This window comes from Phoenix dactylifera, chromosome 12 (genome assembly GCF_009389715.1).
Source record: "Phoenix dactylifera cultivar Barhee BC4 chromosome 12, palm_55x_up_171113_PBpolish2nd_filt_p, whole genome shotgun sequence".
In the NCBI taxonomy this organism is placed as follows: domain Eukaryota; kingdom Viridiplantae; phylum Streptophyta; class Magnoliopsida; order Arecales; family Arecaceae; genus Phoenix; species Phoenix dactylifera.
In genome coordinates, this window is record NC_052403.1 from 5,805,890 (window position 1) to 5,830,431 (window position 24,542).

At 36.9% G+C, this 24,542-nt stretch overlaps 2 protein-coding genes across 2 annotated transcripts; one reads left to right on the plus strand and one right to left on the minus strand.

Moving 5' to 3' along the window:
- The first annotated feature begins 540 nt into the window (after positions 1-540).
- On the plus strand, positions 541-4,559 carry LOC103718120 (probable 2-oxoglutarate-dependent dioxygenase At3g111800). The gene is made up of 3 exons (XM_008806794.4): positions 541-1,206; positions 1,319-1,649; positions 3,999-4,559. Exons 1-3 carry the CDS (start codon positions 710-712, stop codon positions 4,242-4,244), a joined length of 1,074 nt encoding a protein of 357 aa, XP_008805016.1. The 5' UTR covers positions 541-709; the 3' UTR covers positions 4,245-4,559.
- Positions 4,560-14,168: 9,609 nt separating this feature from the next.
- Positions 14,169-24,542, minus strand: LOC103718121 (PHD finger protein ALFIN-LIKE 1-like). The gene is made up of 5 exons (XM_008806795.4): positions 24,193-24,542; positions 24,048-24,080; positions 23,721-23,943; positions 14,750-14,870; positions 14,169-14,676 (listed from the first exon to the last, which is right to left on the minus strand). The coding sequence occupies exons 1-5, from the start codon at positions 24,290-24,292 to the stop codon at positions 14,425-14,427; spliced, it is 729 nt and encodes a 242-aa protein (XP_008805017.1). The 5' UTR covers positions 24,293-24,542; the 3' UTR covers positions 14,169-14,424.

Here is a 24,542-nt window from a genome sequence, read left to right on the forward strand (position 1 = left end):
GGGATGACAATTTACTCTGCCGACCGAACTCCATCTTAATGAGGTGGATTTTACAGGACCAGCACCAGATCCAAAATAGGTATGAGGGATAGTAAAATCCACTGTAAATCCTATCCGGATATTATAACTCATCATAAATTCTCTCTTCGAGATAAAAATAGAAAAAAAACTGATTTATATTAAAAAAAAATAATTATAGCTTTATTCAATTTGAACCTTCCAACTCCACTCGTTCTATCCTGATTCGAGGCTCTATATATGTGCATGGATAAGAGCATACCCAACTCATACCCGGCAGTTCGTCGATGTCGGCAAACTTCTCCCCAACTAATCGTTTGTAAACTTCTCTCCCTCTAACCGTGCTCTTGTCATTGGGAGCCCAGATTTGAACGTTATCGCCAGACCCCAGCAATTATATATCCGATCAGCATCCAATCCAAGCAGAGCAACAAAATGCCTTTTAAACCCCCATTTATAGCACGTTTAGTTTGCGTCTACGTCCAGCACCAATACAAAGAAAACATTACATCTCGCTTTCACTCTTCTACTCTCCTCCACCACCACCACCTATCCCTTCTCTTCTCTCTTTATATATGCTTGGACCAGAAACACAACGAGCCAGGCCTTTGCACTACTAGTTTGCCATCGCACTGCACTCGTTGCGATCGCTTTACAAGCTCCAGATTCCTCCTGATAAAGTTTTGGTGCTATGGATTGCCTGCAGGACTGGCCCGAGCCGGTTGTTCCGGTCCAGTCCCTGTCGGAGAGCGGCGCCACTGCCATCCCCGGCCGGTACATCAAGCCGCCATCCGAGCGCCCTTCCTCGGCCTCCGCCGCTTTCCAAAATATCCTCGCCATCCCGGTCGTCGACCTCGGCAGGCTGTCGGAGGGGGCGCCCGAGTGCCGCGCCACCATGCGGGCGATCTCCGACGCTTGCCGGGACTGGGGGTTCTTCCAGGTGGTGAACCATGGGGTTAGCCATGAGCTCATGGAAAGGATCCGGGAGCTGTGGCGAGGGTTCTTCCACCTCCCCATGGAGGCCAAGAAGTCCTACGCCAACTCCCCGAGGACCTACGAGGGTTACGGCAGCCGCCTCGGTGTCCAGAAGGAAGCCATTCTGGATTGGGGTGACTACTACTTCCTCCAGTACCTTCCTCCATCCGCGAAGGACCATGACAAATGGCCTAGCCTGCCAACTCTCATCAGGCACCAAAAAAAAATAGCACTTCTCTCAATTACATGTGATGGTATCATTGTTATCGGACCTAGCACGTATGCAACGTTTTTGATGGGAGTCTTGGTTTCTGATTTATTTCAGGGATACTACAGAAGAGTATGGCAGTGAGATGGCGAAGTTGTGTGGGATATTGATGAAAGTTTTGTCCGTAAGTCTGGGTTTGGACGTGGAGTTTCTCCACAAGGCATTTGGGGGGGATGATGTGGGGGCGTGCCTTAGGGTGAATTATTACCCTAAGTGCCCACAGCCGGACCTCACCCTCGGCATCTCCGCGCACTCTGATCCTGGAGTGCTGACGGTGCTGCTCGCCGACGATCAGGTCAAGGGTCTCCAGGTACGAAAGGGTGACGCATGGATCACCGTCCATCCCGTCCCCCATGCATTCATCATCATAATTGGTGATCAAATTCAGGTGATCTCGGTCCCTCTCTCTCTTCCTTGGGTGATTTTATAGCTTTTGGAGTTCCTTGGTTTCACGGGTGCAACTTCTTACTGAACCAAGCTCGATCAAGCTTAGTTTGAAATTAATTTTAAGTTGAACTCCAAAGTCAAGCTTGATTTTTTTTACCATTATTTTGAGCTTAATTCAAACTTAATTTCAAATCGGGACAAATACGAGCCTATTGATAATCCTAAATCAAGTTGAAATCAACTCGAATTAAATTAAACTTGGTTCAAACTTAAATGAAAGATCTTTGATTTCAAGTTTGGTTCATGTCTAAATTAACATTTAATTGATCTAAAGAATAAAAAAAAAACAGACCAACTAAATCTTTAATCCTATGATCCATTACATATGAAATGATAAATATGTTTTAAATATATTCGAGCCTTACCGAGCTGTGTTTGAATAAGCTAGGATAATTAATAAAGTAGCGTCTTTCTTGGTTTCTTTAATTGACCTTGACTTGCTTGCGAGGAAGATGACTATTCTGGTGAAATAGATAGCCCATCCGATGATCGAATCGGGATCACCCACCCCTCCGATATTATTTACTAATGAAAGGAATGTTTCAAAAATCACCTAATCGTCAGTGATGCTTCCATTGCTTTAGCAATATATGAAATAGGTACCAGAACCTTTCGATTTCTAAAAGTGCCGGCTCGTTCTTCTAATGGATCGAAAGGTCAAACCAGGCTCCTTTTACGTACCTTTATTTATACCTATAACGGGACACCACTATTGGAGAGAAGCTCTAACCACCACTGGATATAGAACCGTAATTTTTGGCTCCGTTTGAAAAACACCATTAAAACAGCTCTTAATTGGAACCACAGGCTGTTAAAAAATTCAACAAGTTACTTGTTTATTTATTTGTTTCCATAATATGAGTTTGTAGGTGATTTTGCCCATAATATGAGTTGGATAAATAAAAGTCATGGGACTCTATTCTCAAGCCTCCTGCAAGAGGAGGAAGACACCATAATCGTAGGCTAAGCCCAATTATATATCTCTATATAGTGAAGAAGAACAGACAACAATAATAAAGTGTTGTTTGACACTATCACTATTCACCAAAGAATATATAATATGTTTCTTTAATTTTTATCTTTCTGCAAAAAAAATTTATTTTTGTGAATTAAAATTTTAATATAGCAATTTTTCTGGCAGCTCCTTTTCGTACAAATTTGTATTTGGAAAACGATGAATCACTGAACAGTGAAATATTTAAACAATGATCTCTAGGTGCCTCATGGCGGCTGTTAGCCATGATAGGGCGTACTCTTTTTCGCTCCTCATCCATTAGACTTTTGTCACCTGGCCCTATATCATGCGGTCTTGTCTTGTCCCCACGCCTTCCTCGTCGATTACAGGCTTAAAATATCATTCATTAAAGCCCCCGTTCCTTCTCTTACGGGTATTTTTTAGAACTTGCTTGCTTTACGAGACGGAATTTATTTTACTAAAATATTTTTTAAAAAAAATTAATATCTAAATATATAATATTTAAAAATATAATTTTTATATGTTTAATTGAATTAAAAAAATAATATATTCTAAAATGACTTATATTTAATTAAGCATCTATTCTTTTAAAAAATTATAAAAATATTTATTATATTATTAATAAAACAAAAGATTTTACCGATTCTATTTAAAAGCTTAAAAATATATTTTAAAAAAATTTTCTTGACTATTCCTTCACCTTTGTATCGTATTCTTTCCTTTAACTCGCATGACAATACTCACGTGAAATTAGTGTGAGCAGCTGATGTACCAAAAAAAAATTCTGGCTCCGAACCGATGGTAATTAAACTTTCTTATATCTCATATATTTTTTCTACAAAATATAAAAACTTTATTTTTATAAAAAATATTTTTTTATAATTTTTCTTTAAAAACACTAATTAAATATATATTTTTAATAAAAATAAAAATTCTAAAAAATAAAAACTCACATCAAAGTCCGTGCGTTTCTTTGAAGAACTCGTGCTTAAAAGAACATTTGTCAGTCCTGTTTGCTCTCGATGTGAAATTATTACTTGGAAAAGTAGCCTGCGGCAAAGGATAGGGAAGCCGGACAGGCGTAGAATTTTCCTGTCAAATTCCAGCCACGTACTCTTGCATCATTTCCCAAGGCTGAACCCAAACCAAACACATAGTATGCTTCGTGCCAATCATTGCTCGTATGTTTCATGGTATGTTTCCCAAGGCATCATTAAAAAAAAAAAAAAACAACAACATTCTACACTGTAACTTTCTACGTAGTGTTAATGTTGTTTACTAATAATATATTGGAGGTGGATGGGGTTGGATCAGGTGGTGAGCAATGCAACGTACAAGAGTGTGGAGCACCGGGCGGTGGTGAATGCGGCGGAGGAGCGGCTGTCCCTCGCCTTCTTCTGCAACCCCAAGAGCGACTTGCCGCTGGGTCCGGCTCGCGAGCTCGTCACCCCTAACCGACCTCCACTCTATCAGCCCATGACCTACAATGAGTATCGGCTATACGTAAGGAAGAATGGCCCCAGGGGCAAAACGCAGGTCGAGTCATTGAAGGCCATGTAACCATGCATGCCATCAAAATCCTTCTGAATTGATGCTTCTCATCCCATGCACGCTGACTAGCAATACTGGGTGTCGACTTGTATCTATTTGACGTATTTGTACATCGTAGTACATGTATCCACTCAAGCTTGATCGATCGATGTTTAAGAAGTAAACAATGGGCTCTTCTCAAAAGTATATAAATAAACAGTGGGATCTATGTATTAACATACAAGCTGCGCACGTGTTTATTTCAGTACATATGTTTGGTGAGGAAGATGTAGGAGCACTGGGCAATAAAATGGTATATCACTAGCTACGTGTATCTTAACGTATATACAAGCCATCGTCGAGTTTATTACTTGAATGCATTTTCCTTCTTTCTGGATATGATTGTGATGCAGCATGGTGTGCATTTAGCACATGACCGATAGATGGCTACAGGCGGCACATGAGGTTGTCGGAAGTGGATGTGCAGAAATTATATATATCTTAGTTTTCTCGGCACCAAATTAATTAGCAGGTATGGGCAGCTATGATTTCCATCATATGGAATTGTATAGCCGTCTATATCTGCTTAATTTGATTGGAGATCAAGAATCGAGATATAATTTTTATCGAAGCAAGAAATGATTTCTATCATATAAGATTATATATATAGTAATTGATTTGATGCCGAGAAAATTAAAAAGTGCCATATGTTGATCCAAATCTTATTGGAAAGCATGCCAATTAACTTGTTCACGTGGGTGGTTCTTAATATAACTAGAGCATTCTTTTCATCCAAAAAAGAACATAAAGACAAGGAAACTCTTGTATTCATTCATTACAAGTCCTGCAAGTGGATCTCACTAATAAATCATGAATGCTTAAATGATTGGAGATCTACCTGTCCACGCAATCTGTCCTTCTCAATTACTCAGCATTGATGGTTAACTCCACTTAAGTAGGCCATTATAATGGGTTTAAAATGTGTCTCTCTACCCACCTCAAGAATGGAAGTGGGGATTCGGATTAGACCGGACGACCATATCCTTGCGAGGCCTCTATTCCATTCCCCTCCTCATCTCCTATAAGTCTAATGGACTTGTCGTAAGCGCGCAGCTCACTTGATGGATCAGCACAAGATGCCGACTGCAGGCTTTTTAATTTTTTTATTATTAGATGTCTATCTGTTTTGGGACGGGAGCTCCTGCACAGATCCCTGGCTACGACGCACAAAGTCCACAGCGATATGACATACCCATCCAAATCAGGGTGGGGGGAAATCTGAGACACTCTTGCATCATGCCACTTTCTTTCTTGAAGGAGTATCAAGTGTGACGCACTTATACATGAGTGCGCCATGGACTGGATGCCTACACACAAGCCTCTTCGTATGGACCAAATGGTAACATCCTTTCAATTTTTTTAAAAAAATATGTATCTATCTAGACCTATTCTAGTATCCAAATCTATTTAGATATACATACAAATTTATATCCAATAAAATAATAATAATAATAATAATAATAATAATAATAATAATAATAATAATAATATAGATAGACAACCGCCCGATTTGTATTTGAATATCTGAATTTATTTGTAACCCTATTTAGTTTTATATAGTATTCATGAATTTTTAAAAAAAATAAATGACAACATTTACATGCTATTAACTTGATTTACTTTCCACCTAGTAATATTTTTGATTTTATAGTTATAAAGTTTAATTATCCGACTTATATCTATACTTTCAGACAACCGTCCGATTTGTATCTAAATATTTGATTTTATTTGTAATCCTATTTAGTTTTATAAAGTACTAATAATTTTTTTAAGAAATAAATGATCACATTTATATGCTATTAACTTAATTACTTTCCACCTATTAATATATTTGATTTTATAGTCATAAAATTTAATTATCTGACTTATACCTATACTTCTAGTATTCGATTTATATCCATATATATTTAAAATAAATATAGATGTAAATTTTTATATCCAACTAATATTATATTTGTATTTATATTCATCAAATAAAATAAATATAAATATTAATATCTAATCTGGTATCAACCCTAATAGATCATTTCAATATGACAATTGTGTGAAAGCAAAAGAGAGGACATAGTCATTAAGGCCTGACATGGCAACGACAGGTCAAAGGTTCAAGATGGTTCCTAGTCCCTGCATTTGACACCTAGCTGATCTTCAATGGCCTAAATTTAACACCCATGGTCAGGGTTACGAGAGTTTGACTACTACCTCTGAATTTTGTCATGATAACACATAATAGGCAAGGTGCACGAATCAATTCCTATTTATTATCTGAAAAAAAAAGTATCTTAATTCTCCAAGAATCAGTACATACTGTGACATTTTGGGAATCAAGGGTCAACCATTGCATCCAACCTATCCTTCTTTAAAATAGTCTGTGCAGAATGTCTTGGGATTTCAAATCCAGTTTAAATGAAGCATAACAGCGCCGCCTGCAAATGTACTGTCACAGCCCAGAATCTCATCCAAAAAGGCTAGCATGAAGATATTAATTGGGTTCTTTGATCTTGCATAAGTACCCAAGATGTACCCAGTGAATAACCGATGTGAGGCTAAACACACACCCGTACGGATCTTCACATACTTTCCTTGTTTAAGCTTTGGCGTCCTCGTCAGACTAAGGATTCAAGTCCATGAAAATCTAATCACAAGCACCACAATTGATCCGTGGTCAGCCTCCATGAATCTGTGCTGCAGTGTTCCCTAATCCACATAGGTAATAGACCAGGTTCACTCTGATACTGTTTGTAACAATTCAGAACCTTATCCAAAATAGCTAGCCAGAAAGTATCATTTGGGTTTCTTGATCTTATATAGGTACCCAAGATCTATCCAGCAAATAACTGATGTGAGAGTAAATACACGCCCACACGGATCCTCACATGCGTACTTCTATATTTTTTTTTCTCTTTTTAGCATCGAAAATTTTTGAAGCCTGATAAGTTAGTTGAGTCTGGACTCATCAAAGCTTATAGTATATATACTCATGATCAAATAGGTGTCAAAGTGGGTTTCATGCGACCAAATAGCAACACTGTGCAGTCATTCCTATATCAGTATCGATTGTGAATACACGTAACTCACTGTAATTTATGGGAGTTCCTTGAAATAGAAGATGCATGCGTTGACGATCGAGGCTGGTGTCGGTAGCATCATGATGATGCGAGCTAGATCACAGCGAAATCTAATCTTGGGAGAGCCTGTTTATAATATTTGAGAAGGTCTTGTTTCCAACTAAAGTTAGAAATGGCAGTTAAAGCTTTGGACTTCTGAAAATATTCTAGATAAGATGGATATATATATATATATATATAGCTCTACAAAGCATGTGCGATTTGGCTAAACAAGACGAAATGATATCATGCATACGTAAGTTAATTGTTGAGTTTTGATATAATAACCTTTTTTTTCTGAAGTTAAGTTTGAATTTGGTCGCCTAGACACGACGTGTTATAGGATTTCAAACAGCAAGGGAGTTTTATTTTTCGATGAGAGTGATAGGTTGATGTCGCTATTAAACATGTGCCATTTCGCTCAACTAAGTTCAACGTTGGGGTTACTTTTTTTCTTTTTTTTTTTTAAATTACTAACAAAAATAAGAATAATTCCCCATGCAGGGCTTTTTATAAGTTGGAACTTAGTTCATGTAGGCACGTCATGCTATAGGGATTTAATTAAATTTTATACCGTGACTGCTAGAGGAAGGTGACGGGGTCGACAAGGGTAGGGAAGATCCAGCCGTACAAAGTCGGCTTATTAGATTCTGGAATAAGAGGTGGTGAGATTCCAACTCGTGCTATAAATAGAGATAAGTAACAATTTCTGTCTGAGTCATTAGAGAGCAAATATGACATGGGAAGATAGAAAAATTAGAAGAAGAAAGGATTTTTTGGTTAGACGCATGGAATGAAATAGTCTCCCTCTCCAAAAAAATATGTTTTAGACTAATCCAATCCATATATGTACCGGAAAATACAACATTTTTGTTCAATAGATCCTGTTTAGCAGAAAGACGGATATTCCTTGCTCATTATCAGACAATCACTTATTCACAAACCTCGTGTGGGTACAGATACAAATAAATTCATTAAATGCAAATTGTTTCTTTGGCCCCATTACCATGTATATATTCAGATGCATGGTGGACATCGGTACTCCAGTGCATTTCTCCCTCTGATTCAGAATAAATATGTTTTACCGAAAAAAATAAAAATAAAAATATTCTTGAGATTTTTTTTTACTATATTTATATCTAAAAGTTTGCAAAACCTACGCTTGCACTGAGTTAAATTAAAGTCGTAAGTGAAACTATTTACTTTATGTACAAAATTGAAATTATTTTTGAGTGAGAAGATGATATATACATTTTATTTTAATATTTTTGGATGGATGTATGCCACTTAAAGTTATTTTAGTTATTTTTAATATTTTTCTGACATGGCATATATTTGGTTTCATTTAAGATTAACAGCTTGACTAACGTTTTGTTAAGTTATGGTTTGAAGTATTGAATAAAAATAAATCTCAAAGGGAATACAAGTTTTTCAAATTGCGTGTAAATGTAATTCATCCTTAATCTTAGAAAAAAATTTATAATTTATTTAAAAATATAAATAGAGAGAGAGAGAGAGAGTCTATGGGATCGATCTGGCCATGGGCTAGCAATGTTACATTTTGACCCCTTACATTGACCCCCACTATTAGGGTAAGGCCTTGGGATAGCGGTCGTGGCCAAAAGTGGTTGCTCAAAATGGACTCCTTTATAGCTAAAACAAAGAAAAAAAACAAAGGCATAACGGTGCCCAAAAGTTAGAAAAATTACTTTTGCAAATATGAGAAAACACCAATCTCTTTCTACAAATTCTGGAAATGGATAGATTTTTTTTTTTTTTGCAAACTTCTCCATCAAATATATATATATATATATAAGAAAAGGAGGAGACCGACTTAGTAAGTAGTGTTTTACATTCATCAAGATAGACAAGTATTATTCTTTCTATGGGCAATATCCAGAATTTGAACCATACTCCTTCTTCAAGAGCAAGTCTTTACAGAACAGGTGCCAACCAGTTGAGCTACTAGTTATTGACACCAAGAATGATTCTTTTGAGCACCGACTAATAGAGAAGAGCTGCATCAAAAAAAAAAGTTATATATGTGTGCGTGCACGCCCATGAAATTTGATGAACATAGAAATATCTAACAGAATTATTTTTCGATCGGTTGGCAGGTCGATAATTTCAAAGTGATTTGTCTTGCTACTGGTACACAAACACATAAAGGCGCGGATCACATATGTGCATGGATCCTGCAATCACTAGTTGTGCTCATCATTAACTTACAAGAAACAACTCCGAGAAGGGTAACATATCAAATTAATAGAAAGGAAGAGGAAAAAGTTCACCTAGGAGATGGTCGTGGGGAGGGTAGATACAAGCACATCTTGGTAAATGTTAAAAGGGAGGAAACAAATATGGTGATGAATGGGGGAGGGACTGGAAATTAAAAAACCAGTCCACAGCTCCTTATTGTTCCATACGGTTTTACAGAGGGACCGCAAGTTAAGAAAATCTACTTTATATATCATAACTTTTGAACCAGTTTTGGTACTTCATGTGTGAACTAGTTCAAACCACCAAAATTTTCAGACTTTAATTGGTGTCCCTTTGATTGGAAGCTGTTTAATTAGTTCTATGCACCTTGCATAGAAGGATAAGATCTTGTTGTTCAAACGCTGCTAATCTCCTGATGGATTCCTCTTCTTATATTTAAGTGAGATCCTCCCAACCTACTTCCCTCTTGGTTGCTGAATCTTTTTATACTGGAAGTTCTTTGCTGAATTCTCTGTAACAGACTTCTTCCTTCCTTTTAATCTTGTATATCTGTATCATAAACACTTCCTCTTTAAATAAATTTGGATGGCTTTGGCCTCCCTTTTCATCAAAAAACAAACAAAAAAAATCAAAACAAGTGATGATTTTTATCAAAATAGGAGAATATAAATATAATAGTTAATTTATAGGGGCTCGAGTATAATTTTACTATGACATGAGTTTGAAGTATATAGCCTTGGTGTGCAGCGGGACTGCAGCACAAAATGCACCAACGTTTTACCAAAACGGGACCTTAAGTACAATACTTCTAATTTAGGGGTTTAACCGTAATTTCCCAGCCCAGTTTCGAGGCTTGACCGGATCGGTACAAAAGGTAGGTCCAGAGGAGGGACTTACATACTTATTGCTAAGTCGTAGGAGTTTAAATGCAATTTTACTGTATTGAAGATTTGAGCAAGAAAAGGTTTGAGAGATACTACAGTAATACAGGTAGGGGTGCCAGGTTCAAGTTGGGTTTGATCATATCCATATCCGAATTCCAATTTAAATCCAATTAAAACTATATACCCATATCTAATACTGGACAGAAAAAGGATAGGATATCGGGTAGAAATCAAATATTAAGCAAATTATTTTACTACAACTTTAGACTATCTTTAAAATTATTTGATGCACCCAGGTGCCATCTCATAAATTGTGATATATGTAATACAAAAATATACAAACTTGTATCTAAACAAGAGTATCTATTTAACAGATTATACACACACACAGACACATAATATAATTATTTATATTTTCATTTATATAATATTATTTAATGTCTTTGTTACCAATCCACTCGGATCATTAGAAATTTGTGTAAGTTGAGTTTATTTTGCCAAATACTTAATAAACCACTGTGATCTGTATCAACTTGAGCAACATATATATGGCTGGTCTAAACCATGGAACTAAGCCTGCAAACCTTTGTAGTGGATTCAACTCATGGTAATAGAATCAGCAAGTTTGTGATCCGGAACAAATTTTCCCAAATTTGTTTAATAAACCTTTCACATAAATTAGACACCAAAGCCGTGTAATAGAATCAGCGCAAGAATCATGCCACTTCAATGGGAAGATTTTCTCCCATAAAAGCAACTTGTGGCAAACGTCATTTCAATATTTGCTTGCAAGTGATCACTGCATTCAACTCACCGCAAACTGTACAATGACAAGGTTCTTTATGAACCTATTCAGATCACAAGGTCTCAAAAGATTCTTTATGAACCTATTCCAGATCCAAGTTCAACAATCTGGCAACTCTCATATATATTTAAATCGAGCTGACAAAGTTAACAAATTAAGGCTGCAATTTGTCCTTGGTTGCTCTTTGCCTCCTGAAGGACATGCTTCCAAATGAGGCATCTCATGTATTGACTAACATGATTGGGTGCTTCGAATATCTGGAAGCAATTTTTTTCTTATCAAAATACTGCCACTTTAGATCCTTTAGTGATGATAAGTTCTGAATCAGAACCATATTTCCATAAGTTGGACACCTCTGAGAGTTTTAAGAAATCACTGCAGGGTAAGGCCCCTCAGTTCCAGTGAATTCAGTTTTTGGTTATGTCCCCTGTAGTTCAACTCTGATCTTTAAATCTTCAATGAAAGCAATCCTGAAACAACCTGAGCAGTATTAATTCGTCAATACCATAGAAATTTCTATGCAAGCATGTCCAAGATAGCATCATCTTACAGAGTTTGACAAGCTGTAGTCCAGAGGAGGACTGTTGGAGATGATGGTGCTTTAAAATCTTTCAGAGACTGCAAAATCTGATGCAATAGACTTTTAATGTTATTTAATGAAACAAACAATTGTCTACATCTTTGAACAACTTTCATCACTTTAATAAGCTCTATTCTTCTTCTCCGAAACCTAACCTTTATTTTTTTAAAAAAAAATTCTGAACTAGGATGGTAGGAAGCCTGGCTGAATGCTAGGTTGAATCCAGGATTCTCGTATCAACATGAGACTTCACCCAGCGTCAACAACATGTTGCTGCTTACAAATCTGCTAGATGGAGTAAACCAAGTTATGTTACAGATGTTAAGTAGCAGCTACTTGCTCTAGGAAGCATAATACGCTAAAAACCAAAACACGTTCCCAAGAAGGAAAATATGTTCTAGAAGACTTTACCAGTGATTTAATGATATAAGCCACTTTGTTTGTACCATATTAAGTCAATATTTTAAGGTTATTTTACTTATATAAGCCAGAGCTGTGATATTTAAGCCCCGATACCCGACACAAATCTTTCCTGCAATGACTTATAGAACTTAAACACCAGCATTAATGCACAATGTAATGCAAGCAAGGATTCGAAGCCGGCATTTTCATGTATCATGAAAGGAGAACTGCCATGGAGCCAAGCACAAGTATTTGAGTTTCTTACCTCTAGCTGCTATAAATCAGTCTCTCCCATGGCATAAATTTTCTTCAAATTGTTCTTCATAGTCCAAAAATGATTTTAATAGCAGATGAATACATGAAAGGTGCAAATATTAAAGAGACAGCATCCCCATCAATGCTCCCTGCTTTTGTTTCTCAAAATATATTACGACCTCAGAAACCTTTAATCCTGTGCAATCCAACGGGAACATAGGACCGACCACAGGCCAGGCCAAGCCTATATTCAAGAAGTTGCCCAGAAATAGCTTCCGCATGGGTCAGCCCGAATCCCCTAGGGAGACAAAAAAAATTAATAACCTGGTGAGGTCTAAATCCGGCTAACATGAGCTAGACTAGACCTTATATTATGCAATACTAAAAATCCTGTTTCCGACCGGAACCAGCAAACGGAGGCTCAGCATTCAACCGGATTATCCAAACAAGCTCTAAATAATAAAAATTTAGGATGGTATTCGTAGTTTAGCATGAATGGAGCTCTCTGCAACTTTTGTTTAGCAATAAAATCTCTGAACTGTGCCAGCTTCCGGTGCTTTGGTGTTACATGGAAAAGCATCATGCGCAGCACACCCAGCTTTCTGCCATGGAGCTGAAGTTCATTCCAGCAATGGAACATTTAAAAGACATGATCCAAAATTACTTCAGCCCGCTTACACCAGACCAAACAAGCCGTACAATGATAGATAAGAGGGAAAATATTAAGACAGGAACCAAAAACAAAGATATTGAATCTACCATGACAGAATAGTCAGGAACAAATTCACTTGGTAATGTAATCCAACTCTGCCATGCAATAATCAAATACTTTTTAAACAAATCATGTGTAAAACACTTCTCTGCCTTATCCAACCCTAAAATAGATATGCTCAATATAAAGAGTATGTACAGCGGAAGGGCATCAAAATTCAAGGAAAATCTCATACTCGCAGTCCTCTTTCAAGCAGTATGTGTACCCTCAACAGTCTGAATTACAAAATCAGTAGCCAAATCAGCATGATGCTATAACAAAAAATTAAAACTGCAAGTCGTTTTTGAGCTATATCTCAGCTAGAACAATTATAACATCATGCATTTTTTCAAGGCATTTGCGAAGCAAGATACACCAATCAAATCCCACCGGAAGCTTTTATTTTGGCAAATCCAACTACCAAAACACTGAATTTGAACAATCACAGAGTACCCTAGCAAAACCCACCTGCCCACTACTCCATCAAAGTTTAAGTGTGTAAAATATGCATAAACCTGGTGATCACATAAATTGCACCAAATTTAAGTGGAGATCCACATTCACATGCAGAAACACAAAAACAGATGCCAGTTTCTATTTTGACTTTCCTGTGACACACCCCTTCTTTCGCTTTTGTTTTTCCTTCATTGGTCTGGTGGGTTGGTACTTATTGGGTATCTCCAGCTTTGCTCACTAAAACAAAATGGCTGCCCATGTTATTCTTAGCTACATCTCTCTTGTGCTTTCACACCAGAGCCTGCGAGAGAAAATCCATGACCATATTGCATGTATTCTAGTCCACAAGACCAAAAAAGCAAGCCATGAAATGCTTCAGCATTGTATACAACCACCAGGCAGCTTTGAGGCAAACATGCCTGCTACATTTGCCATGTTTGCGGACAGATATCCACATAATGTGATTCATTAAGAAAACAAGAACTGTTGAAGTATACTCAAGGATAGAGTTTATATACAAAAACAGTATTTAACCATGTCTTTTATTCTATGGTCCAAAGACAAGCACCTTGAAATTGAAAGAGAGTATCATTTTTCTAGAATGGTACTGTGTTGCTATAGCTTATATCAGGATGCAGTATAACCACTATAATGGCAAACAACATTTGTATAGAAAGACGAGATAATGAGTTACTGCCTTCCTCTCTTGGAACTGCAACTGGGGCATTTGTATTGCTTTATATTCTCGGCTTTAGCAGGTGTTATCTTCACACACTTCCCATGGAACCACCTCTCACATACATCACATGCAATCCAGAACTCATTTGAACTGTAGTTGCTACCACAAATTCCACAGAGGGCTTCCCCGTGTTCATCATCTTCTTCACCATATTCCTCATCAACCATTTTTGAATTGGCTTTCAACTGCCCATCACTTGATCGCTGAACCAAAAAAGGAATTTGATCACCATAAAGTGAATAAAAGCAATAAATAGTAATTTTAAAAATACCTTACCTTTGCTGAGAGTCTGGATTTACTTCCACTATCCATACCAGATTTTTCTTTTGCTGGTTTCCTATCAGTCACCACTTCAAATACAGTGGGCAGCTCATTGATCATGCTGAATAAACGTTTTCTGTCAGTTTTGAAAAACAACAGAATCAGCCCCCATAGTTCTTGCAGCCATATGCATTAAACTGCAGCATAGGTCAGATAGGCTTCCAGAAACTTAAATAACAGCAATAACAAAAAAAAACAAATTATAATGCTCAGGTTACAAATATATATGTTACACAAAAACCTAAACTGACTTGATAATCTACTAGCAACAGTTGGGGCAATTTTGACACCTGACCATCTATAAGCACAAAAGGTCAGTCCAACATGCTTTTGGCATATTAACTAACAAATATTTTGCAACATTGTACAGCTGCCCAACACTTTTAATTTCTTTGTGCTTGCTATAAATATAATACTCATTACATAGGACAGAAGCTAAAATATTTGAAAGATTTGGTAATGAAAGTATTCATTGCAGTTGACTGTTGCAGATTGCTTTCAACAAAAACTTGAGGTCAAGCTGATCAGGCTCTGCTTCATCAGCTGCAAGTGCAAAAGCCACATATATTCTTGTGGAAAATAAACTACTGAATTGACAGCCGCATATTTTATTTAGGAATAACCTATTTATATGTTAAACTGATATTAGTTAATCTTCAGAAATGGTCAACTATATGATATACAAGCTACAGCTTTATGTTTAGCGCCAATCCCCATGAATTAGAGTTAAACCCACCAAATGCTGATTTTCTGAGACCGATTCCTTCTCCCGTATAAATCTCATATAGATAATCTAAATTTGAATCTGACCTTTTTTAAAAACAACAAAAGAAGCAGCATAAGGCTAGACCTATAAGAAATATTAATGAAACTGTTATTATATATTTAAATTCAGGTACCACTAGAAAAATACTTTTCTTATGCTACTAAATCTTAAGAATCAAGATAGACATGAAAAAATTATTAACAAATATATGAGGGCCGTGTCAACAAGGGTGGCAGTCAGAAAATAAATAAACAAAAAGTAACAGAGTAACCAGGCAGTCAAGTTATTGCATACTGCCACAAGGAAAATTCTGATCCAAACATATGTTGTCCCAGCATGATAGCTAATAATGCCATATTCAGGAGTTATGTAGAGATCATTCAACAAATTTAGATTAATAAAATATGGTCATTGGGATCCTTATCTAGAAATTGATGATCATTGAGTAATGCTCATCTCGGCCTTACTTTTTTATCATGAAAAATACTAAACTAGCATTGTTTCAGTCAAATGATCCTGAAAAAGGTTAGTGCCTGTCTAGGGGATTGCCTGGATGTCGAGTATCCCTTTATAAGCAAAAGCTTTCAGGCACTTAACTCTGAATCTTCATGGTGGATCCATATTAGTTTAGCAATACTCTTGTTATATTGGTCTAAAATGTTATTGGCTATTCACAGTGGCTTGCTGAAACTTAAAGATTGCTGATACTTAGTTCCCACAAAAATGCTTGTGGCCATATTCAATTATTCATCTTGGTCATGTTTCATGTTGTGTAGCCAGCATGATAGGTTCAAGGAGGTTCAGCATCAGGACAGCTGGTTATAAAATTGCCCAATCCTTTTCTAGAGCTTTCTTGATTTAAATTTGTGCTCTATAGCTCATTTCATCAGGATGGGACAAGGTTCATTTGCATTGTGTCACACATAAATAATACATTCTTCAGTAAAGAGGCCTCCCACTGGTGGAAGATTGTACAAGTTTAACTAGATTGAGTGCAAGGGGATTTGCCAGACTCCTTAAGTAAGGTGGACTCAGAACTGCAAAATCAGCACTATATGTGCATAACCGTGTTTGAAAAATATTATGATATAACAACTACTGTGTATCTGTAACTTATTAAACACTAAATTAATGAAGTACAGTTTACATGATATCAAAAATTTAAAAACTGAATTATTAAAGGGGGGAAACAAGGCATACTTACAGCAAATTCCTTCCCAAATAAAAAGTGAACAGGGCTGCTTAATTATCATTAGATCACTGAAATAATTGAGCATGTTACATGCAGATATACTCTCGAAAGCATGCTTGGGATCACATTACAGAGGAGAATTTATTTCTTCTATAGAAATGCAGTTTTACATGCAAAATGCACAACATAGTTAAATAATATAGTAGCAGTGGGACGAAGAAAGTAGACATGGCTTGCTATCTGCTTTTTCAGACAAGGCAAGTTTGCTGTAGATCCTGACAGTAAAGTATAAGATATCAGTTATTTTGTGAGAATATCTAAATGCACTCATGGTCACAACCAAGTATGATACATACCTGCAACTTTAGCTGGAGGTAGACAAGTATGTGGATGCTAAACTTATTTGAAACATAGCACTCAATGTTTTAGTTCATCAATAACTTAGTAGAATTTTGACTGGAAAGTTGTGATTTGTTCTTTTGTTTCATTTTCCTCTCAAATTCTGTAGTTTTTTTTCTACCTCCAAGTATGTGGATGCTAAACTTATTTGAAACATAGCACTCAATGTTATGGTTCATCAGTAACTTAGTAGAATTTTGACTGGAAAGCTGTGAATTGTTGTTTTGTTTTATTTTCCTCTTAAAGTTCTGTAATTTCTTTTCCAAGAGTTCTAAAAATGTTACAGTTTTTGGTGGCAATCCAAAATAACAATATTAGAGAACCTGTCCGACTATCAGAAAGATGTACACAAGTTTTACTCATGCTTTTGGAGTCCCATTCAGCTTTCTACCAAAAAACAAGAAAAAGAAAATTAGCTTGAAAGCTCAACAAAAGCATGAAAAAGATGCAGCTAGCCAGCTGACTGCTAACATCACTAGAATGTCTAACCCATCATGTCTTTCAATGTTGATATGTTTCTAAACGAAGTCCTATCAATTGTACTTCACCAAAAAGCAACTTAGCAGTTAGCACTATGATGGTCAGGCTACATTACAACACAAATAAGGGCACAGATATCTGAATCAAATCAATTTTGAGCGAACTCAGACAAAGTTTCATCCATTCTACTATAAAAAGTAAAAGTCTTGAGCAGTGTGTGAAGATCCACTCAGGGGTTTGTCTGTCTCTACACCACATGCCTCGAATATGGCATGTTCTAGTCATATGTGGAAACAAACTGCAACCCAAAATTGTGTCGTGGAATTCATGAACCAAATGCCACATTCTCGTTTCAAATTCCTGATGTTTTCACAAGTCTCCTTTTGTCCCAATTATCAGGTATTGCCAACATGCTTCTCTCAAGAGAAACTACAATCCATCATGTTAAATTATTGCACAGTTGTAATCATCTTTAAAAACCAAATAATTATTTAACTAAAACAAGAAAACTATTATTAATCCTATCAAGACATGAAGTATTACTGTGTCCACATACTTCTTAGTAGATCCAGCTTCCTACTTATATAACTCTATAGCATACAGCAATTTATATAAATCAAATAAATAAATAAGTAAATATATAAACAAGAAATTTTGCTTCTACACAACCACTCTTGACATTACAAGGGCCCTACAATTGCATAACTTCCGATAGCTGTTTAAAATTCAGACTTTTCAAACCAGCTTCCATGCCAAGATTCTAAAGTAATCAATCGACTAATTCATCTTAGCCTTGGGAGTTGGGATCACCAAATATACTGTTATAAAACACAAATATTCCCCTATTTATCTCTGACAACTGATATATTGCCCCATTATCTGGCATGATTTTCTGCATCTAAGAGACCATCAACTCATCAGTATTGTTTTAAACTCTGAATCTTTTAAATAAGCATTTTCTTAATCCTATTACATAAATCAAAAAAAGGAAATTCACCCTTTTCCTCCTATTTTTTTCTTCCTTATTTCCTTATTAGTTACTATCATTTTCCTCCTTTCCATGCATCTCATTCTATACACTTTTCACCAAACCCTTCCGCCTCTTCCTCCAACCCTGACTAACACTGAAGATGAAACTATATTTACACTTTTCCAGTCACTTTCAAATTCCTTTCTCTTAATCATCAACTAGAAAAAATCCAATTGCCCTCATCACAAGTTTTTCCAAATACCCGCTCCGACCCCTACCTTAATAAAGGGTAAAAAAAGGCAAAGATTTGCATTGTTATGCATCAAAATGTTATATATAGTCGAGAAAATATTGAAATTGATCACCTCTTATCAAAAGTACTACCATCAACAATAAATTGTGAAGTAATACTTCTAACATCTCAATTGAGATCCTAGGAACTTATTTTAAAGATTTTGTTAACATGATGGTGAGGCAGTGACGGCATACTTTTCCAAGTTTGAAGCCTTCTCAAAAATGACATCAAAGTAGCAGTAACAAGTCGTAGCAAAACACATGACCCACAATTGGTGAAAAACCGTTCAAATCCATAAACAGCACCTTCAAGAATGAATCAAGATTGCAATAACATTAGGATAACAAGAGAAAAAATTAGTAGAAACTAGAAACTATGACACCATGGTTGGTCATAGAAATCCTTAATTATTGGTGCAATCAATGGCTAAATACCCTATCAAAATAAGATTTGTCAAATTCTTTCTGCAACTCCCACTTAAGTTTCTCGTGTCCTGTCCACTAGTAACAACTTGACACATATGAATGATCTCCAAAAGGAAGTGTGCCATGACAGCTAAGTTTATCCAATCCATCTCAATCAGCTCTTTATCACATGTCACAACAATATTGCAACTCCCATGTTATTGCAGAATCCAAAGAGGGACAACCTTTCCAAGCATGAGATAAGAACATGATTCAAACTAGGGAATAAAGAAAAAGGAGAACTACCTTAGTTATCAGGCAAGCACTAAAGCATGAAATGAAGGTCACAAATTGAGTAAACTGGAAATAGTGCCCCACACCACCAAAAAAAAGGAAGAAAAAGTCAAAATGGTTATTCAAATCTTTATAGTCCAGCACAAAACAGATATAATTGAAAGTCAAGACCGTTCAAATATTTCCCACCACCTCTTTCGAAGCTGCTACTGAAAGACATTTCTTACCTGTAACATCTGATCTTCAACCTACAAGCCAATTTTACATGTTCCACGTCAAGTTAAATGAAGGGTTGGATCCTTGGAGAACCTGTTACCAGGTACACTGGACAAACACATTGTCCAGAGAACATGGAACAACCATTCAAGTAATTCAAATTTGTTTGTCTATATTGTTGCTTTCACTGCCATGGTTGCAATATTTTGAATCTAACACAAAAGGAACTGAAGAAGCAAAAGCTTGGAACTTACACATCTCAAGCACAATAAATACCATCTATCATCACATATAAAGGCCCCTAGCGACTGCTAAAGCCATATTAGCAAAGTAAATGGTCACAACAAACCATCATTAGAAAAACATTTGACAATCTTGAGGATCGCCGAAGAATAACAATAAGTGAGAAAATATTAGATGATCTGAATGACAGCCATAGACCACTGTTAGAAAATATCAAACGACCTGAAGGATCACCATAAACCATCATTCAAAGAAATATCAGATGAACTCAAGGATCAGAATTGAAGGATCTCCATAGATCATCATTTTCGCGGAAAAGAACACCTCAAGGATCGAGCTTCATAAGCAAAAACAAAATACAGGGTGACCTAAAGCATCATCACAGATCATTAACAAGTTTCTGAATTCAACTAGCAACAACTTCAACATGCTTAACTTTCCCCAAGGCATACTTTAAGTACTACCATCTTGGTTTTATTTCTTAAGTTGTGGTGACATTCATTTTGCATTATTATGTTTACATATATTCTAGTCCATTCTGAAATTGTATTCAAGGAAAACCCTAAGAACAAGAAAATGAAAATATAAACTGACACCCTTTTTGAATTGCCAACTCTACATGCTAGTGTTTACAGTTTAACAATGGAATGATTTGATAAGACAAAATCCTCAACCAATAAAATAAATATATTATGCAGTTGATGTGGAACCTTCCAATTGCTCCGCTGTTTAGCTGCATGCAGGGTATAAGTCCAAAAGGGAGAAATAGAAACGCACAACATCAGCTATGCGATTCTGTTGTGGGACATCTTGGTGTGATGCTAGCGTTTTTCTATTAACAATTAGAAATTTTCTGGTGCCAATGGTCTGCAAATTTTGAGCTTTAGTACTTTCAACAATTTACAACCTTCCTAAACATGCACAACACAGCATATGTTATTGGGTTCAAATTGACAGCTAACAGGCAACCCCTACATATGGCTAATGGTTAGCAGCATGAGAACTTTCATGTCAACTATAAAGAACTTAAAATGATTAATTGTGAAGAATACCATAATAGGATTGTTTTTATGATGTTGACTTTCATAATGCTCGAAAGACAATCCTCGAGAATGTAATAATCAGCAAACAATGATCAAGAGTCATAATCCCTAAAACCACATGTAACATAATTCTTGTAAGCAATTTCTCAACATATAATGGGGGATCAGGGGGAATACCACATCTCTACTAATCTTCCATTTATATCAATTATTTGGAGACATTCCTTCAAAGAACAAAATCCTTGGGAAACATAATACTTGGAATACCCTCAAGAAGCATAATCCTAGGGAGAAAACAATTGCAAATATCCATCTAATCTCCCATCACCGTTAGATTTCAACTCTTTTCAGATGGTCCAATATTTGACTAGACATACCTGGGGGTAAGAAGGTATCATAGATGCAAATTTCTTTAAGAAACTGGCCCCTTTTTTTGGTGAGAGGTTGCATATAAAACCCTGCATTATCACATATCTGCGAACAACACCCTCCCTTATTCATATTTACATAATGACCCAGGAAAACCTGTAACAATTCAAATAAAACAACTCTCTCTCTAGCTCCATTTCTATATTACATGGAATTTAACTCCAGACCATAGTTTACGTAATTATGGGCATAAAAGAGACATGGTAAAGCTGAGGTTAGAGCTGCAGGAGGGGAGGAAGGGAAGGGATATGGCATGTAAGAGGGAGAGGAGAGTTCAAGAACTGTTGAGTGAAGCGGGCTATCTGGATCTATTACTCTTCATGGAAGGAAACTAGACAGATTGTTTGATATGAGTTTCAGTCAACACGGGCTCCTTCTTCCCTTTCTAATGATCTTCATGTGCAAGTTTCACTACTCTCATAGAAAACTAATGGGGTCGACTAGGCCCTATTTGCCCAAGAAATTTATACCACTTTATGTTCTGAAAAGTTTTTTCCCCTTTTCTCTTTTGCATCAGTGCCCTAATCTACAAAACCTATCTTCCTCCAACAGCCTTAATCACTTGTCTTGCATTTTCTGGTATTCACTATGCTTTTATATTTAGTTGTTAAAAAAGAAAAAATGACTGCCTTTCATGTTTCTTTTCTCAGCAAACTGGAAATTATTTTTATAAAAAAAGGGAAAATTGTGAAACAAAGCTTAACCAATATTTCCGCTTTAGAAACACCATGAAGTCCTTCACATGGTCATCAAGAACACAACAAAAAATAATATCCGCAACATCAAGATTTGCCTATCAATTGTAGAGAGGCGTGTAGCACAACATCAAAGAGAACTTCTACAAAGGAATAAGCAAAGATTTTGCTCAACAGATTTATGTCGATCAACAAATCAAGTAGTTGAGTTCCTAGATTTTCTCTTATTTCATATCATTATTCTCACTTCCTACTCACTTGATTTCATTCTAATTATGCTAATACTTTTTGAGCTTCATCATATATATTTTGTGAAAGACAAAGTTTGAAAACAAAGTATACCATCCTTTTTCTGTCAAAAAACATGTTTCATTTGCAAATATTTAAATTGTTTCAACTTCCTTTGGATCTTCAATTTACTATCCTTGACCAATAAATTGTCTTTATCTTCTTGCATCTATATTGTGAAAGAACATAATATTACAATTGTTGCAGTCTTTCAGCTGTAGCATCTTAGTGCGATCTATTTCCTTTTTTTCCTAAGCCCAATGATAATATTTTTTCTACAGGCTATAATTTTATACCTAGCACCCCCAAACATCTTTTTGGTCTCCTCTATAATCTGAACATCCTTTATGCTCTGAAATATTTAATATTCCACAGTATGCCATTATGGTTACTAATGCTGTGGACCTTTCTAATCTAATTACAATGAAAATTGACCTTTCTTTAAAATTCAACCACTTCTCATATCCAAATGTCTTCCAATAAGAAGAACCACCAATGGGGACATTTAAGAAAGCCAATTATAATCATCGCAAGAAAATTTAATGCTTCATCAACAAAAAATTACTAAGTCCCTCCATACTCATCACATGAAATCCATATCATTACTAGAGGAACCTATACACTCTCCAAGAAAGCTAAATATTGTTAACATTTTTTTAAGAATGGAGAGAGGATCATTTAGAAAAAATATAGGATTTTGCAGCCTCTCTTTGGATAAAATCACAAGCTAATAGCTTTATTTGCAATCATCATCCGGCATACGTTTTTCACTAAGGAAAGCAGACTCTCTACAAATTGATAACCTATCTCAATGATAACATTCAGAAAGCTAAAATCAGCAAAGAAGATCTGAATTTTGATTTACATTCTTGGACAAGAACTTGAGTTGAGGGCGGAAGGATGATCAGTTTTCATATCCCCATTCAAATCAAACTACCCCAAATCCAGCAATCAGACTCTGCATCCCTAGCCTCGGTCTAGAGCCAGAGTTATGCATGACTGTTCCTTCTTCCTCCGTAATCACATGCAATAAGGCATACTCTATAAATATCCAAAGAAATCAAGAAAATATCGATTTGCAAAAATGAGATGAAAGAAGAAAAGCACGAAATCATTCAACTGATCTTGGAACTACGACAGAGAAACTATCGAAACCTAGAGCCCTAAGTTAAAAATAACGATGATGATGAAAAATAGAAGCCCCCGGCTGACCTCTCGTTGCCATTGAAGCGGGCTCCGAAGAAGAAGGCGACGGAGAGGAGCCACGAGTCGCTGTGCACCGCCACCAGCGAGAGCCAGTCCTTCCGGTCCATCCCGTCCCTCGCGAAGTTGATCCCGAGCGCAGGCTCCGGCATCTCCGGCGGCACCTCCTCCGCCGGCAGCGTTACCTCCCACATCCCCCCGGGGTGCCCGTACAAGCACAAGTTCTCCTTCTCTGCGTTAAATCCAAGCACAGCTAAATCCCTCGATTCCAGGAACCAAATTCAACACCAAAACAACCCCAATATCATACTTCTACCGATCTTAACAAAGACTCACCTGGATCGCACAGCGTATAGAACTCATCGACATCTGAGAGGAGAACGGATCCAACAAATCATCAGAAAAGAATTTTAAAAAAAAAAGTCGCAGGGGTTGAGGGAAAGAAGAGATTAAGAGAGGAGGAGGAGGAGGAAGGGAAGACCGGTGGTGAGGGCGCCGATGACGGCAGCACGGCGGCCGCTGTAGTCTTTGTAGATCTCCTCGACAGTCCGGGGCGGCGACGAGACCTGGACCGTGTCCATGGGGGGCGAGCTCGATTCCGGCGACCGGACGGCCGGATCCGCCCGTTGGGCGGCCGATCCCAGGGCTTTTTGAAGAGGAGATGAAGAGAGGACGGAGAGTTTGCCGAGAGCTGGGAGAGAGAGCGAGAGCGCAGCGCCGTGATCAGTAGGTAGAGATTATAATGCGGAAAGGAACAGCGGAGAACAAAGGACGCGTTCGTTGGAAATTTAGGATTTCTAAATACAAGATGCACCCTGTCTCTCCTTCTCT